General features: G+C 42.4%; 1 protein-coding gene across 3 annotated transcripts in view; it reads left to right on the top strand.

Annotated features, from left to right (window-relative positions):
* The window catches only part of ARAP3 (ArfGAP with RhoGAP domain, ankyrin repeat and PH domain 3), a 239241-nt gene that overhangs the window by 73424 nt on the left and 146736 nt on the right, over nt 1–19081 (top strand). For all 3 annotated transcript variants that reach the window (XM_077266276.1, XM_077266274.1, XM_077266275.1), the window contains exons 3-5: nt 10936–10997; nt 13413–13483; nt 18228–18304. In XM_077266276.1, the coding sequence (XP_077122391.1) occupies nt 10936–10997; nt 13413–13483; nt 18228–18304 (210 nt within the window). The remainder of the gene's footprint in view (nt 1–10935; nt 10998–13412; nt 13484–18227; nt 18305–19081) is intronic.

The following is a 19081-nucleotide window of genomic DNA, read 5'->3' as shown; positions in this document are numbered from 1 at the left end:
AAATGTCAATATTTACTATAATTTACACCATAAATTGCCGTATATCTGACATCTATGCCAGCTCAGACTTCCCAACACAGCCTTGCAGAGAATAACTACCATTCTGTACAGTAAATTTATTAAGAGCTGTATGCTTCTTAAATGGTAATTTCCCCCCCCAAAAAAAGTTATTCCCTTCCCTTGTACCAGTCTTAAGAAGCCAACTGGAGTAAAATATTCCAATTTTTTTATAGGGTTATTCCCATAAAAAACAAGCTATCCTCTAGGATAGAGGATATTTTACTGATTGCTGGGGTTTGACCACAGAGATCTTCAATGTTCTGGAACCCCAAAAACAGATGAGAAGCCTTCACTCCATCTATTGTCTATGGGACTGGTTGCACATCTCCGCTTCATTAAGGATGAAGTTGCAGATCCACGTTCTTGAGGTTCCAGAGCCCTGATCTCAAGATCACTGAGGATCCCAGTGGTCAGACTCGCAGCGATCAGCAAGTTATCTCCTATCATTGAATTTTTTTCAGGAATAACACTTAAAAAGATTTAGAGTATTTTACTCTAGAGGACTATAAGACGCACCGGACCATAAGACGCACCCCAAATTTGGGGTGAAAATTGCAGAAAAAAAGATTTTTTTATAAGATGGGGGTCCGTCTTATTGTCCAAATTTACAGTATCTTACCTGAGGGCTGGCAGTGGCAGAGCAGGGTCACAGGAGGCATGGTGTCGGCAGAGGTGGGGTGATGCAGTACGGCGTGAGCAGGGTCCCTTCCTGCGTAGGTGGGTGACGCCACGGCCTGGTGTCCATGGGGAGGTTGCAGCAGTGGTGTGGCGACGGCAGAGGTGCGGGGATAATGAGCGGTATGGCGTGGGCAGGGTCCCTTCCACAGGTGAGGTCGTCCGCAGCGGCCCGGAATGCAATGTGAGCAGCAGAGCCGGGTTAATCACCGGTTTATCGGTGGCGGCGGCCATCTTCCCGAGGCCGCACGTGCGCAGATGTAGTGCTCTGCTACCCGGGGCTTCCGGAAAATGGCCGCAGGAGGCCGCGCGTGCGCAGATGGAGATCGCGGCGGCCATTGTCCTGAAGCCGAGATCTAAATCTGCGAACTCGGCTTCAGGAAAATGGCCGCCGCGATCTCCATCTGCGCACACACGGCATCCCGCGGCCATTTTCCTGAAGCCCCGGAAAGCAGAGCACTCCATCTGCGCACGCGTGGCCTCAGGAAGATGGCAGCCGCCACTAGGGTTGAGCGACTTTTACTTTTTTAGGGTCGATCCCTGACTATCTCAAAAGTCGAGTCGAGTGAAATCGGCCGATTAGCGCGAAAAGTCGGGGATCGACCGAAACACGAAACCCAATGCAAGTCAATGGGAAATATTCTCTCTCTCTCCTCCGTCCCTGCACAGAAAAGCTGGTGTTACACATTGCAAATCGCTACAGCACACGAGCGATAAGATGGCGATAGGTGTGCATGCCCCTAAGACCTATGTTATCACTCTGCCCACGCTCCTTCATTGGCTGAAAAAATGGAGCTAAACGCGTCATACGAAACGCGACTTTGGCGCGAAGATCGCCGACTGCATGGCCGATCCCACACTAGGATCGGGTCGGGTTTCACGAAACCCGACTTTGCCAAAAGTCGGCGACTTTTGAAATTGTTCGATCCGTTTCGCTCAACCCTAGCCGCCACCGATAAACCGGTGATCAGCCTGGCTCTGCCGCTCACATTGCATTCCGGGCCGCTGTGGACGACCTCACCTGTGGAAGGGACCCTGCGCACGCCATACCGCACCTCTGCCACCGCACCTCTGCCGCCGCCACCACACCACTGAGGGTAAGCCTGCATTACGACAATTATACGCACCCCTTATTTTCCCCCCTTTCTTGGGGGGGGGAAAGTGCATCTTGTAGTCCAAAACATACGGTATATAAAATCCAATTTTAGTAAATTCCCACCATAGACCTTAGATTTTAGCTACAAATCTATTTCAAGCTACAGATTAGTGTGTAAACTCCACCAAATCTATCTTCATCCTAGAATTTTGTGAATTTCTGTGGCCTTCATGTCCTCTCAAGCATAACTGTCCTAACTCAATATAAGAAACTTATGTGAATATTGCTTGAGACAAGAACTAGACCTGTTGCCCATACCAACCAATCATAATTCAGCTTTTATTTTTTCAAAGCATGTCTGAAATGAAAGCAGTGAGTTGATTGAATGATATCGATAACAACCCCAGTCTCAACACTTTTTGATATGTGAGGCCTAGCTCATGTAGTTCAGGCATAAAGTACAGTAAAATGTTGTAATTTGTAACCACAGACATCAGAGTCTGCCTGCACTATTGCAGCCAGGTATGTTTTTCTTTGAATATCCCACCAGGGATTGTATTTATGATAACGGAGAAAAAGGAGTCCCTGAAGCAGGGATGAGTAAGTACTAATGATGTATTTTGTGGCTAGCTCTGGAACTGTAATATATGGGCATTTTATAAAGGAGTCAGTGAGCTAGAGCAGGGGTGCACAGCATGTTTTGGTCCAAAGGCCATATTGCCATACTGAGCCAATCCCAAGGACCACAGGTTTTTTTTTAAAAAAAGGTAGTGACATGACTACATCACCAGAACAACCATCAGTGCATTAATCACAAAAAAACAAATTTTGAGTAAATGAGAAGGATTTGGAGACTTTCTGCTCCAGAAAAATCTGTTTGATTCACGCTAACTTAAACTGTGGTTTTTTGGATCAGAAACTCGTCAAATCCTCATCATAATCTAAAGTTTCAAAATTTTTGTAAGTTTTAACATAGCCACAAAACATGATATGGATTTCTACATTGCATACAAAATCAGAACCAGTATCAGTATATGAATGCAGCTTCAGTACTACCATCATTACGTGAAGGCAACACCCGAACTACCATCATTGCAAGAATAATGCATCACCAGAACCACCGTTGGCTCATGAATGTTGTGTCAGAACCACCCCGAGTACATGAATCCAGCACCAGAAACACCATCAGTACAAGAATTCAGCATAGAAAAGCACATACATGAATTCATGAATGCAGCGCCAGAACCACCGTCAATACATGAGTGCAGCAAAAATACCAGCGTCAATACATGAATGCAGGGAGAGAAAAACCATCAGTATGTGAATCCAGCACCAGAAACACTGTCAGTCCATGTATGCAACTCCAGAAACACCGTCAGAACATGAATGCGGCGTCAGAAATGCCATCAGTACATGAATGCAATGAAAAAAACTCAGTACAGGAATGCAGCGCCAAGCTAAGTACAGTGATCAATTTTAATATCAGGTTAGCTCCACATACATGTGTATTGCATGAACCTGTAATTACCAGTATGTCCTTAACCCCTTCATGACAGGAGCTTTTTTCGTTTTTGCGTTTTCGTTTTTCACTCCTCTCCTTCCCGGAGCCATAGCTTTTTAATTTTTCCGTCAACATGGCCATGTGAGGGCTTATTTTTTGTGGGATGAGTTTTACTCTTGAACAACACCATTGCTTTTAGCATGTCTTCTACTCGAAAAGGGGAAAAAAAAAATTCCAAGTGTGGTGAAATTGCAAAAAAAGTGCAGTCCCACACTTGTTTTTTGTTTGGCTTTTTGCTAGGTTCACTAAATGCTAAAACTGGCCTGCCGTTATCATTCTACAGGTCATTACGAGTTCATAGGCACCAAACATGTCTAGGTTCTTTTTTTATCTGGTGAAAAAAAATTCTAATTTTGCTAAAAAAAAAAAAAAAAAATGCGCCATTTTCCGAGACCCGTAGCGTCTCCATTTCTTTTTCGTGATCTCGGGTTGGGTGAGGGCTTATTTTTTGCCTGCTGAATGATACCATTTTTGTGCAGATACGATCTTTTCATCACCCCTTATTGCATTTTAATTCTGGTGTTTTGATTTTTGTTTCTCGCTACGCCGATTAGCGATCAGGTTAATCCTTTTTTTATTGATAGATCTGGTGATTCTGAATGCGGTGATATCAACTATGTGTATGTTTGATTTTATTTTTATTGTTTTATTTTGAATGGGGCGAAAGGGGAGTGAGTGGAACTTCTACACTGTGTTCCAAATTATTATGCACAAAGAGTTTAGGAGTGATAAGGTTAGAATTTTTTTGTTTGTCATGTAAACTCATTGATGGTGATGTGTGTCAGGGCTCTTTATATCACTGAAAGCAATTGCAGATACCTGTGCAAATTAGTTTGGCAGGTGTGTCCAAATAAAGGCAAGACTACTTAAGAAGGCTTTTCCACATTATTAAGCAGCCTACATTTTTTGCCAAAATGGGAAAGAAAAAGGATGTGTCGGCTGCTGAGAAGCAACAAATTGTGGAGTATTTAGGTCAAGGCATGACTACAATCAACATTGCCAAGACACTTCATCGTGATCATCGCACAATCAAGAAGTATGTAGCTGATTTCCAGCACACACGTGTGCGTGCTGATAAGGAAAAATTGAGGACTCTTTCCAACAGGCAATTGCGTAAGGTTAAAAGAGCAGCTGCAAAAATGCCTGGTCATAGCAGCAGACAAGTTTTTGAAGCTGCTGGTGCCTCCAACGTCCCCAGAACAACAAGATGCAGGGTCCTTCAGAGGTTTGCAGCTGTGCGTAAGCCATCCTGTCGACCACCTCTATCCACTGCACACAAGCAGAAACGGCTCCAGTGGGCCAAGCGATACATGAAGACTGACTTCCAAACTGTTTTGTTCACCGATGAGTGCCGTGCAACGCTCAATGGTCCAGATGGATGGAGTGGAGGATGGACACCCCATGAAAACACGGCTAAGGCACCAACAAGGAGGCGGTGGAGTAATGTTTTGGGCTGGAATCATGGGAAGAGAGATTGTCGGCCCCTTTATGATCCCTGAAGGGGTAAAGATGAACTCCATAATCTATGTGGAGTTTCTAAAACAACACTTCCTGCCATGGTTCAAGAGGAAGAACCGTGCTTTCCGCAGCAAGATCATTTTCATGCATGATAATGCACCGTCTCATGCTGCAAAAAACACATCTGCATCTCTGGCTGCTATGGGCATGAAAGAGGACAAAGTTATGGTGTGGCCACCATCTTCCCCTGACCTCAACCCCATTGAGAACCTCTGGAGCATCATCAAAAGGAGTGTCTATGATGGCGGAAGGCAGTTCACATCTAAGCAACAGCTCTGGGAAGGTATTCTGTCCACATGCAAAACAATTGAAGCAGAAACCATCCAAAAACTGACAAATTCAATGGACGAGAGAGTTCAGAAGCTTCTTTCGAACAAGGGGTCCTATGTGCAAATGTAACATCACCTAGAATAAATTTTTCACTTGAAAACTGTTTGATTTCATTTTGTAATAAGCTGATAATGCTTATAACTTCACAATTGACCATTTTTTTGTTCAAAATTAAAAAAAAAGGTTGAAAACTCTGCTGTGCATAATAATTTGGAACATGCATTTTGAGTGTTCATTTTTTTTTTTTAAAGATGCTGTTTTCATAGGCAGTTTGTTCCAAAACATTGCAATTCTACAAGAATAGTAGATGACTGGAAAATAACAATGACTGCAATTCAGATAGGTAATTTAGAGAAAATATGAGGAAATATTATTTGCATAATAATTTGGAACACAGTGTTATGTTTTTTTTATTTTTTTCGTATTTTTAATCACATTTTTTTTTACTTTTGGCATGCTTCAATATCCTCCATAGGAGGCTAGAAGCTGCCATAACTTCATCGGCTCTGCTACATAGAGGCGATGCTCAGATTGCCCCTGTGTAGCAGAATTACTGCATTGCTATGAGAGGCGACCAGATGCTCTCTCCTCCATCACTGCTTTCAACTGTATTGGCGTCTATGATGCCGATAAGTTGAATCAGCAATGGGGGTGCAGCGCCGGGCTCCTTAGCGGCCTTGTGGTGTGCTCCTATTAGCGGCACTCCACTGGCTCATCTGGGGGACCCTGGGGGAGCGGGAGCCCTAGGCAGCTGCCTGGTCTGGCTGCCACTAACGCCGGCCTTGCCTGCTACCTCTTCACTGCACAGTACAGACATCTCCGGACGGTACTAGAAGAAGTTTGAGCTGTTACTTACAGCACCACTGTGTCCTGTCCTGCTCCTCTTTGGACGGAAGAAGCGCTCGGCAGCAGACATGGTCACACAGCGTGCAATTTGGGTGTGTCTGCTGTATACTGGAATAGAAAAGTAGGAGACAAAAAAAGCGCAAATAGGGTCTTATCCCCAGGATTGTTTCTAATCAGTTGTGAGAGAACTGCTCACCTGGTGATACACAGTAAAGGCGTGTAGTTTGTCAGGTGCTGCAGATTCACAGGTCGGCGCTGCGACCTCTTAGAGACGTTATAATAGATGAATGTGGATAAAATCCGCGCTGCTGTGACAAAGATCTTTGTGTGGAAACTTCCTGAAGAAGAAGCCATGAGCTTCGAAACGCGTTGAATAAACTATATCCGGATCCATTATTTGTCACAGCAGCGCGGATTTTATCCACATTCATCTATTATAACGTGCTGTATACTGGAGGCAGCTGTCACAAGTACAGTGCCGACACCCAGCATCACAGGGGGGCATATGCTTCTCTGTCTCTCCCCGTGGTAGTGCAGGGAGATTGTATCTCCCTGTTCTACCGCAAAAATTACTGTATCGGTGGGCTGTGCCCACTGACATAATTAAGGGTAGTGTAGCTACGGGTGAGCTCCTGTGAACGGTGGGCCCTGGACAACCACATCCTCTGTCCCCTGGTAGCTACGCTACTGGTTTGATTTCACTTTGTGGCCCTCAGACTAAAAAAGGTTGTTCACCCCTGCTTTAGATTCTTAATGCACCATAATATTAACAGCAGAATTCACAGACAGGAAGGTAATTTTCTGGAGTATCTAAATTGAAAAATTTGGGTGACTCCTGCCAGAGTTTAGAATAATTAATTCACTCATTCCATCATTAATGTTGGCGGATATGGACGACACAACTTCAATAATTCCACATCCACAAGTTATGTTCGCCGAGCTGTCTAGTGCCATAAAACCCATATAGATATGCCACTGGATGGAAGGGACTTCTAAAAGGTTTATGGTTGAGAGAGTTATCCCATGATAATAAAAACTTGGAAGAAAAGAATGCGGCACTCACCACCTTAAAAAAATTCCAGTGTCTTTTATTTCACCATATGTGATATGGAGAAAGTGTGGGACATACAGGTTAACGAGACATGCATGGAGAAATGGACGAGATGGCCGTTTCGTGTGTGGTTCCTTCAATGGCTCAAACTGGTGAGTGCCGCATTCTTTTCTTCCAAGTTTTTATACACATTTGTATTTTTCATGCTGAGCACCAAAAACCAGTGGGATTTTTCCTCATGACTTCAGTGAAAAGGGATTAATCGTTTGAAGAAATGTTGAATAAGTTCCCCTGGTGCCGTTCAATTTTCTTTGCATTTGGATATCCCATGATAATGCTTACCTATATGTATTAATAGCATATGGAAGTTTATGAGTTAGAAGAGACCTGGCCCATTCTTCCATTATATACAGTAGATGGCCTTTTATTTGTATCTAGCTACATTTCCCATGTAGCGCTCTCAAGTGGGTGTTTTTAGGTTTAGGGCAGCAGACTATTATTTAGGCTATGTGCACACATTCAGGATTTTTAGCGTTTTTTTCGCGATTTTTTGGGCCGTTTTCCGCTGGAAAAAATGCTAAAAAACACTTACATAAGCATCCCATCATATTTAATGCATTCCATTTTTGTGCACATGCTGCGTTTTTTTCCCCATCGTTAACGCATTCCGGAAAAAAACGCAGCATGTTCATTCTTTGTGCAGAATCGCGGCGATTCCGCACACATAGAAATGCATTGATCCGCTTACTTTCCGCATGGGGCTATGCGGGAAGTAAGCGGATCATGTGCGATTGGTACCCAGTGTCTGGAGGAGAGAAGACTCTCCTCCAGGATCTGGGCACCATATGCTGTGTAAAAAAAAGAATTAAAATAAAAAATAGTTATATACTCAGCATCTGGCGGCCCCCGGATCCAGCCCAGGCCTTAGCGATGCTCCCGGCAGCTCCAGTTTCTAGGGATGCATTGCGCGAATCACCTGAATGACGTAGCAGTCTCACGTGATGATATGTCATCTGGAGTTATTGTCGCAAGGCATCACTGGAACGGGAGCATCGCGAGGAGTGGGAAGGCTGCGGGGGCCTCCGGAAGGTGAGAATATAACGATTTTTTATTTTTTTTATTATTTTTAACATTATATCTTTTTACTATTGATGCTGCATATGCAGAGGGCACGCAGTAGTGACGTCATTGCGCCTTCTGCCCTGAGAAATCACAGAGTCAGAAGATGCAGAAGAGACCAGAGCTGCGGAGTAACAGGGAGAGGTAAATATTTCAAACAGTTTAAAGCATGATAGGAGTGGGGGTCCAATGGCAGTGCCCATGCTGGCACCCGGACCCCTGACTCACGGGCCGAATAGCATGCCAATGGTCCCAATGGCGAGTGGACCCCCTGCTTGCGCAGGGCTCTGGCACTTGCCCAGTTGGTGACACTGGCCCTGGGTCCCATCTCTCTTCTGGCCCTTGACCAGGACCTCCGTTGTAGTTCTGGGCTGATTCCTGACCTTTTTCAGAATCATCCTTACACCACGAGGTGAGATCTTGCATGGAGCCCCAGACCCAGGAAGATTGACAGTTATCTTGTGTTTCTTCCATTTTCTAATAATTGCACCAACAGTTGTTGCCTTTTCACCAAGCTGATTGTCTATTGTCCTGTAGCCAATCCCAGCCTTGTGCAGGGCTACAATTTTTTCCACGTTGTCCTTATACATCTCTTTGTCCTTGGCCATGGTGGAGAGTTCAGAGTGTGATTGATTGAGTGTGTGGACCGGGGTCTTTTATACAGGTAAAGAGTTCAAACAGGTGAAATTAATACAGGTAATGAGTGCAGAGTAGGAGAAAAACTAACAGGTCTGAGAGACCCAGATAAAATACTTATTTTGTGCAATAAAATGCAATTCAACTATTTAAAAATCATACAATGTGATTTTCTGTTTTATATTTTTAGATTCTTTCTCTCACACTGAAAGTGTACTTACGATAAAAATTGCACACCTCTCCTGTCTATGTTGATGGGAAAACTTGCAAAATCTTCTGTGTATCAAATACTTATTTCCCCCACCATATTAAGCTAATAAATAAATAAAAAAATGGTTTTTATTAACCAGCTAAGGGAAAGCAGACAGCTGAGAGCAGGTCTTAAGGTACCTTCACACTAAGCGACGCTGCAGCGATACAGACAACGATGCCGATCGCTGCAGCGTCGCTGTTTAGTCGTTGTGTGGTCGCTGGAGAGCTGTCACACAGACAGCTCTCCAGCGACCAACGATGCCGAAGTCCCCTGGTAACCAGGGTAAACATCGGGTTACTAAGCGCAGGGCCGCGCTTAGTAACCCGATGTTTATCCTGGTTACCAGCGTAAACGTAAAAAAAAAACCCACATACTCACATTCCGGTGCCCGGCATCCGCTTCCCTGCACTCCTCCTGCATCCTGTGTCAGCGCCGAACATCTCCGGCATCTCCCACAGAGCACAGCGGTGACGTCACCGCTCTGCTTTACGGCCGGCACTTACACAGGATGCAGGAGGAGTGCAGGGAAGCGGACGCCGGGCACCGGAATGTGAGTATGTGTTTTGTTTTTTTTACGTTTACGCTGGTAACCAGGGTAAACATCGGGTTACTAAGCGCGGCCCTGCGCTTAGTAACCCGATGTTTACCCTGGTTACCAGTGAAGACATCGCTGGATCGGTGTCACACACACCGATCCAGCGATGTCTACGGGAGATCCAGCGACGAAATAAAGTTCTGGACTTTCTTCTCCGACCAACGATCTCACAGCAGGATCCTGATCGCTGCTGCCTGTCAAACACAACGATATCGCTAGCCAGGACGCTGCAACGTCACGGATCGCTAGCGATATCGTTTAGTGTGAAGGTACCTTTAGTAGTCAGGGAAGAGGGCAATAAACATGGAGCTTCACAGGCTCTTAATATTAGCTCACAGATGTCTACTTAGCCTTTACTGGTTGCTAAAAAGGGGAAGGACCCCCAAAAAAATGTCTCATGCTGTGAGCGCTGAAATCAGTTTTTTGACCAAGTTAATCGGCTGTGAACTGAGATAACCTTACTGATGTCAGAACTTGCTGCATAAGAAATTTCTCTGCTTAGCCCTTGCTGGTTATTAAAATTATTGGAGGACCCCACATCATTTTTTGGGGGGTTGCCCCTTTTAAATAATTAGTAAATGCTACGCATAGATGTGAGCTGATATTAATAGCCTGAGAAGTGGATATAGGCCTTTTCCCAGAATAATAACGCCATCCCCCAGCTGTCTGCTTTCCCTCAGCTGGGTATTAAAAATAAGGGGAGCTCTAAACTATATTTTCTTTTATTTTTTTATTTATTAGGTAAATACATGTACAGTAAGCTACACACACACTGCACTAATTATATATCTCACTGACATCTATCTATTCTATTCTGATGGTTCATGCTGTGAATTTACTGTACTTGGTTGATGAAATGTCACAGACTTTCCACAGGCATCTGTTGGGTCCTGCCCTGCTCTTTTCTTTTTTGGCATCTGCTACCACATAGTGAGGTGAACTACAAGAGATGGGGACCATCTTGATTGGGTATACCTTGTCGCAGTGGGATGGCTTCTACCCTTTTTTGAATAGTGTTAATGTTATTTACATGTACTGTTACTATTTATTTATTCATTTACGTACTACAGGGTATTTGCTCATTTCATTGTATCTTGTGTTCTGTTATTAGTGCACATAGGTGTCTGATTGGAGAAGACACTCAGTCACTATTCTTGAGTTCTTTGAAACTAACATTCTTATTTTCTTCCAATAGTTGCCCAGGTTCAGCTGAAGTGGATTCACCTGTTGTTCCTGAACGGCCTATGTCTACTTTTGGTAAGAAATTCTACAGTAACCAATCTGACAATATTCCAGTAGGCATTCACTAGTGATTTTTGTGGACAGCTTATATTTTGCACCCACTCATAAATCTGTGAGAAAGCCATATCAAACAAAAGGTTGTACCTGGACCACTATGAATTTATAATGGCTCACTGGATATGCGGTAGACTGTCTATTTTTGGGACTAACTACAACCATAGCCTTAAGGTCTTCATACACATTAGACTAAAGTTGGATGAAGCTACCAATATCAGCGGGATCAGCTGGCTACCTAATGTGTATGGGGCCCTATGACTTTCTCCACACAAATGATTTCAGGGGAGAAAAGGAGCCTTCTGTTTTAATTCCAATGGCCGATCCTACTGTTCTCATCTAAGATATACTCAACTGCCAAAGCATTCCTGTGTATAGGGGTATAAAGAGAAATAGCTAATCAATCCACAAACAAACCATTATCTAATGTGTATGGGCCCCTCTGAAGTGAATTAAAAAGACCTGTCACCACTCTTTTCGTGTCTGAGTAAATATTAATTACCCATGAAATAAGAATTATGGAGCATCTTTTCTTATAACTCTACATTGTGACATTAACCTCTCATTTCTGTTAGAAATGTATGAATAAATTAACAACTAGACTTTACCATTTGGCGACAATCCAAAATTGCCCTGTGAGTGCTTACAGCACCAAACTATGTACGGACAAACCTCTTTGACGAGAGGAATGGTGACAGTCAGTTCATTAATGTCTGATCGGTCGGGGTCCAACACCCGGCACCACCACCGATCACAGCTGTTACCCGCTGCAGGGTACTACATATCCGCCTCCTATTGATTTGAACAGGAGGAGGTTTCTGTAGTACCAAGCCTCGGCCACTACCAGAAGACGGACAGCTCTGCGAGTGAGTATTTCCTGCCAGTGGACGCCATCAACAACAATAGTATATGATTGCCAAGGGTGTTGGACCCTGGCTGATCAGACATTGATGACCTATTCTAAGGATAGCTCATCAATGTAAAAGTAGTGGTCAACCTCTTTAACTGTAAAATGAAAAGTATCCCCCTGCTGAGTAATTAGGCACCACACAATGCCCATTGATGCATTTATGATGTCCTCCACAATGAAAAGGCTCACTATTGTAGACATTGTTCATGAGATGAGGATCCTAAACAGAAAACCCCATACCTATTAAGTAGTATACCTAATAATGTATATAAAAGTTGATTTTCTAAACTGGACAACCCCGTATAAGAGAACCTGACAAGTGATACATGCTTCCCAAACTGTGGCCAGCATGTATCAGCCACTGGCTGTACGATCACAGCCATGTATGTTTGACTCTAAAACGGTTTTAGAGAAAACCATAGTTTTGATAGCTGCTGGGGACCGAGCCACACTGGGTACTAGTCGTATAGGCAGGTCCCCGGCAGCCTCTCCCCGCCCCGTGACAGTGACTGACAAGTCTCTGCTTATACACTGTCATGGGAGACCTAGGTAGGCAAGAGCTAATAACCCGGGCCCCTGCGATTTCCCTCAGACTAGGGAATCCCTGACTAACCCTCTCCCAGAGTTTACACTGATGGTGTGCATGTCTGGGCCTCCATCCTCACCCTGCCTCCTGTTTCAACCCTAGGCTGAAACCACCACCCACCACCCAGTGAAGAGACCACACAACAATACCCACAGTAAGCACTGACAAGGATAACGGAAAAATATGCACCACACCGCAGTCACTCAGGAATACACAATAAGTGCACAGGGCAAAACAAATACAAATATAGGAAGGAGAAAATAAGACAAAGGGAAATACACCACCAGATTCGATACTCCAACTCCTAGCTCACCACTCCAGACCGAGATAACCAAGCACAAGACAGAAGCTATAATCGGCGACACCCAATGTTCTGAAGAACTATTTAAAGGCAGTGGGCGTGGCCCAGCTTCCAATCCAAGCACCAGCTAAATTAACCCCGGACCAGCTAGATAAAATCTAGCCGACGCCACTGAGTGCATAGTGGACAAAAGCGGAATTACCGCTGTCTGTCGAACGCCCTAGTATGAACGGAGTCCGGCATGACATACACACATCAAACATACATGGCTGTGATCGTACAGCCAGTGCCTGATACATGCTGCTCATGTTCAGGCAGCATGTATCACCTCTCAGGTAACCTTTAAAGCAACAAAAGTCAGAATATTATACATTAATAATGTATTTGTTTAATCATTATGAACACTTCCTTGATTTCATACATAACTTAACAATCAAATGTAATGTTTGGAATTGTATACTGTTTGGTATTATACATTGATGAGTAACTACAGAAGTCATCCATAACATCACAAAAGATACATACCTTAGACTTTGTTTCCTACAGAAGTATTAAAGTCTGTTTTTTTTCTTAACTTAGTATCTGCAGAGGCAATCAACCCATATTGTGAAACCCTCTTCAACCGCCTTTCTCAAACACAAGACTCGAAGGTAATGATCTGGAGATATATCGAGATTGCATTTTGTTCTTTTGCTATCCCCTCTAAAACTGGGTTCATTTATCTCCTCTCTATGAGATTCAGTTCTCTTGAGAACATCACTTGGTCTGAGAATTCCTGCAGTTTTCATGGTAAATACAAATAAACCACATTAATATAATTGCAATTTAAATTTTTCAAGCCCCATTGTAAATTAGATGTATTAGTAATTTTTACAAATTTTCTGATTTTCTGCTGTTTGCAATAAAACAATCAGGCAAGATCAATTTAGATAGTTCAATCAACTCAACTAATACAAGTAGTTTCTCTAAAATCAACACACAATGCCACTTTAAATGAATGCTGCAGTCTCAGAATCATCATTTAACCACTCAATATCAAGTGTATGTCGTATTTATGACCTGCTACATAAATGATGCAAAGGTTTTTTTCCACTTTCCAATCTTAGCTCTCACGGGCAATGGCCTCCATGTCACTAATATTCTTGGTTTTGCATGCCACAACTACCTTCTTCAAATTCCATCAAAGATTTTCTGTAGGGTTCAAGTCAAACAACTGTGATGGCCACTCCAAAATCTTCCAGAACTTCCTCTAAAACTAAGCCTTGGTGGACTTTGTGGACTTTGAGGTATGCTTGGGATCATTGTCCAGTTGGAAAATCCAATTATTTCCAAGCTTCTACTTCCTCATAAAAGGCATAATATTTTTCCTTAGGATAACCTGATATTTGATTGAATCCACCTTGCCCTCCATAAGTACGTGTTTTTCCTTGTATTTATTGGCTTTACAAAGACCTATTATGGCCGAAATGTCACTCTTTGCTTATTTGATGGTTTGATAACACAAAACCTTTTTGAAGCAATTCCTATTCCTGACATGAAGGCGTTGAACAATAATGAGAATTCATTAGTCAGGAAAGTAGAATTTTGCGCTGAAATTGGGGAAACCACTCGTTTTATTAGTTGTGTTTGTTTAGTAGTGATGAGCGAACCCGCAGAAGTTCGAGTTCAGCAGGTTCAGTCAAACGCGAGTTAGAAGTTCGGCTTGGGTCCGAACTTGACCCCAAACCCAATAGACGTCAGTGGGGAACCGAACTTTGGTGTTGTAAGAGGTCTGTAAAATGGTTGCAGTAAGGTATAGGGGGCTACAAAAGGAAGCATAATCGTAATAAGAGCAGAACAATTGCCTTCAAACAAATGTGTATAGAAAAATGACTTAAATCTCTTAAAATAGTCAGCAAACGTTGAGTTAAATATTTTACGAAACAGGCTGGATAGAATCAATAGAATTATGAGAGGCTAGACAACGCACAGTCCAAAATCGATATAAGTCAATGTGGACTATTTTTATCAATGTCTTGTGTAAATATCCATCCATTCTTTGAAACCCACCCCGAGTTAAATCATATTATTAAGAAAAACAGACAGCTGTGAGCTGATGTTATTATTCTGTGAAGGGGCCAATATCCATAAAGGTTCCCAGCCTATTAATAACAGCTCACAGCTGTCTGCATAGCTTTTATTGGTTATTAAAAAGGGGGACCCAAAAAAATGACATAGGGTCCCCATTATTTTTCATAAACAGCTAAGGGAAAGCAGGCAGCTGGGGGCTGGTGTTATGCTTCTTTGAAGGGGCCAATATCCATAAAGGTTCCCAGCCTATCAATATCAGCTCACAGCTGTCTGGTTAGCCTTTACTGGTTATTACAAAGGTGGGACCCCCCAAAAAAATGATGAGGTTTCCCCCTATTTTTAATAACCAGCAAAGGCTAAACAGACAACTGCGGGCTGATCTTAATAGGCTGGGAAGGGGTCATGGATATTAGCCCCCTCAAAGACTAATAACATAATTCCTCCGCCACCCTAAAAATGGCACATTAGATGCGCCAATTCTGGCACTTAGCCTGGCTTTTCTTGCTTGCCCTGATGCATTGGCAAGTGGGGTAATAGTTTATTGGTTTAATTTAAGTTTTGTAATGTCTGCTGAAATCAAACCCTGAGGTTAGTAACGGAGAGACATCTAACAGACACTCCCATTACTAACCCAGTAAGTTAAAAGAAAAAAATTCACACACACAGGAAAAAATTTTTTCATTTGAATAAAGACTCCCCCACACATTCCCTTGTTTTCCCATTTATTAATTAAAAAAAACTTCTCAGCAGATCCGACGATATTCAACTAGGTCCCACGTCGTACATCAATTTTCTCATGGGCGATCACATCAGCAACATCAACACCCCTAAGCCATGACTGTGAGAATGAGACTGCAGAGTTTATGCAAGGTCATTTCTCATGTGCGATGACGTTACGCCAGTGAGAAATAACCACGAGTAACTGCGGGTCTCATGGTAGCTCGAGTGCCGGACTGATGAGTGCCGAGTGCTGGACTCGCTGTCGTTCATCAGTCCAGCACTGGTGCTGTGCAGCGTGAGAAACAGCTGTTATGAACTTAGGTAACCATACAGTAAGGTTACCTCAGTTCACAGGCCGGCTCACACAGAGCGTTCCCTGAGAACCGCCACCGGAGATCTGCGGTTACCTTAATTATGTCACCACTCGTCACTGCAGCCGCAATCTCAAGCTTATCTCAGTGTGTTCCAGCCGGCGTTGTGAGTGGTCATGTTCCTAATGTCACCATTCACCTCACCATCTGGATGTAGCAGAGTCGGGGATTGTTAGGGTACCTCATCATTATGGATTAACGGTGGATGGTGAGTATTACTTTTATTTTTATGTTAATAAATGGGTAAAAGATGGTAATTGTCAGGGAGAGATTAGTACAATTAAAGGACTTTTCGATGTGTGTGTCTTTATTACTTTTTACTACAGGGTTTGTAATAGGGGTGACTGATAGATGCCTCTCCATTTCTAACCTCTGAGCTTGCTGTCAGAGGACATTACACAGCTGACATCAAACCCATAAACTATTAAACTGCTTGGCAATGCACCATGGCAAGAGGGAAGAGCCGAGGATAAGCGCCAGAATTGGTACATCTAAAGGATGCACCATTTCTTGGGCAGCTGAAGGCTTGTGTTATTAGGCTGAGAGGGGGCCAATATCTATGGCCCCTTACCAGCCCATTAATATCAGCCTGCAGCTGTTGGCTTTGCTTTAGCTAGTTAATAAAAGTAGAAGGTACCTAACGTCATTTTTTTAGGGTCCATCCTATTTTTTATAACCAGCTAGTTCAAATCAGATAGCTGTGGGCTGATATTAATAGGCTGGCCAGCTCCATGGATATTTGACTTATCCTAGTCTAAAATTACCAGCCCACAGCTGTCTGTTTTCACTTCTTTGGTTTTAAAAAGAAAGCGAACCACACATTGTTTTTTATTTTTTAATTAACTTTCCAACCAATCACAGCCATGCCATTACTTGACATAGCTGTGATGGAGCCGGAAGTGTCCACAGCCTTAAATCTTGTTAATTGGCTGTATTGCATCCTTTCAACAAGCTTTATTAGACTTCCGGACGCAAACATACAATAAGAACTCCGTGTTCGGGGTCCAGTACCGGACACTAGAAGTACGGTATGAACCCCGAACTTTTCAGTTCAGGTTCACTCATCCCTAGTGTTGAGCTATTTAAATTGTTAATGTGTGATTGGTTTATTGTAAACAGCAGAACATTTTTAAAGTAAGCCTAACTTTCAGGGGGAGGTTGAATAATTTTGATTGTAACTGTACCATGTGCATCATCTGTACTTGCCGCCGAACTATTAAGTTACAGATCATTATATATTGCATGCACAGCTATTTTTTTCATCAAAATTATGAACACACCTCAGCAGATCTAAACAGACCCCATTGCAAACTATTGTGGTCCATCATTTGCTGGTGGTATCTTTCATTTAATGAAATTTGGTTTAATCACAGGGTTTTAAATGGAATCTATTAGGAAGATAAACCCATCTATATGGGCATGTAGGTCATAGAAAGTTGAATAAAGTGATACCTCTATATCTGCGATCTCATGTCTTATTCCAGAGAAATTCTCATTTTTCTTAATACATTATGTAAATGAGCTGTTAGGATCTATGGGTGGAACAAAGATCTCTATGAAAATCTGCCTCCAGAGCACATTTTAAATGAAAGAAGGAGTTACCAGTGTGAGACATGTAGATCAGGAGAGCAGACTCTCAGTCATTACATGTCTCACACTGGTAACACTCCTTTAATTGAAGATGAACTCTGGAAGTAGATTCTCTTTGAGATCTATGTCCTGCCCATAGATCTTAACAGCTCATTTACATTTAAACAAAAATCTCTGGAATAAGACATCGGATTGCAGATATCAATATAGCATTTTCTTCAAGTTTATATAACCTGCATGCCCAATATAGCTGGATTATGAGGAGGGTTTATCCTAATGACAGATTCCCTTTAAACTGTATCCTGAAAATATGATATGATTCTGACATATTGCTAACTTATAGCATATGTCCATCACAGGTGGTGTTTTACCACTGGAATCAATGGTACAAAATTGGTTTGTAGTCACTTTAGAAATATACTGCACGTGGTCGATTTCAGCCAGGCATCTTATAGACAACCGGAGTATAATTTCTTGAAATTAATGTGTTTTTTTTTGTAGCACCTCACAATGGTAGGAAAAGATCCACCTTCAATAGAACATTATTGTGTTAACCAGCAGACTTATTATCTAGAATGTAAACATTACTTTTTTTTTTTTTTTTTTTTTTTTTTACATTTTTATCATTATTTTATTAATACAGGATACCAAAAATGGCAAAATCCGGACGTGTTCTACCATGCCCATGTTTACTCCAGGAGAGGATAGAAGTTATGCCAGGTAAGTCTGACTGCATATACTGTATTGGTCCAGAGTCAACATTAAGGGCGTAAAATAGGCCGAGTTATTTTAGATTTGCTGATGTATTTTAAACCCTCAACCAGTCATAAGCAAAATATCTTATTAGACAGCATGTGATATGAAAGAAGGAACAAGACAGCTCTGCAACATCACCCCCACATACTCCTACAAAAGCAAGCGAAGCAGATAAATTAGGAAGTATGCAGATCTTGATCGCAGAAGATTACAGATCAACTAACTATGCAAGCTTCCTACAAGAACGATACAAAAGACAATTTTAGTTCCAGAAATGTTTATGTCTTAAAGGGTCTCAAACTGCTGTCACCAGATGCCCACATATGAATATGAGAAAAATGTTGTCCTATAAACAATGGGTTTTTTTTTCACTAACACAGAGGATAGAAGAAAAAAAGTTTGATGGATGTTTGTCTGCTGAGAACCCCAATGATGCACCTTTGGGGGCCTACAGTCTATATGTTGTTTTTGGGACAACCTCTTTAAGGAAATTATTACTTTTTTACACTCAGTATAACTTTAGGACATTGGGTCAAAAGAACGTTCTACTTCCACTTGACAGTGATTACTACTTGTGCACTCAGTATCAGACTTTCTATATATGACTAGTACTTCTCCAAGGTTTGGAGGGGCCATATGTTCCTGATACTAATAATATTGATATAAGGGATGGAAATCTAATGACAAGGGAATTTTATAAGAAAAATTAGATCATCAATGGGAATAAATAAGAATAGCATC

The sequence above is a fragment of the Ranitomeya variabilis genome, chromosome 5 (assembly GCF_051348905.1).
Source record: "Ranitomeya variabilis isolate aRanVar5 chromosome 5, aRanVar5.hap1, whole genome shotgun sequence".
In the NCBI taxonomy this organism is placed as follows: domain Eukaryota; kingdom Metazoa; phylum Chordata; class Amphibia; order Anura; family Dendrobatidae; genus Ranitomeya; species Ranitomeya variabilis.
The sequence above is the reverse complement of the archived record's forward strand: the minus strand, read 5'-3'. Positions and strand labels throughout refer to the sequence as shown.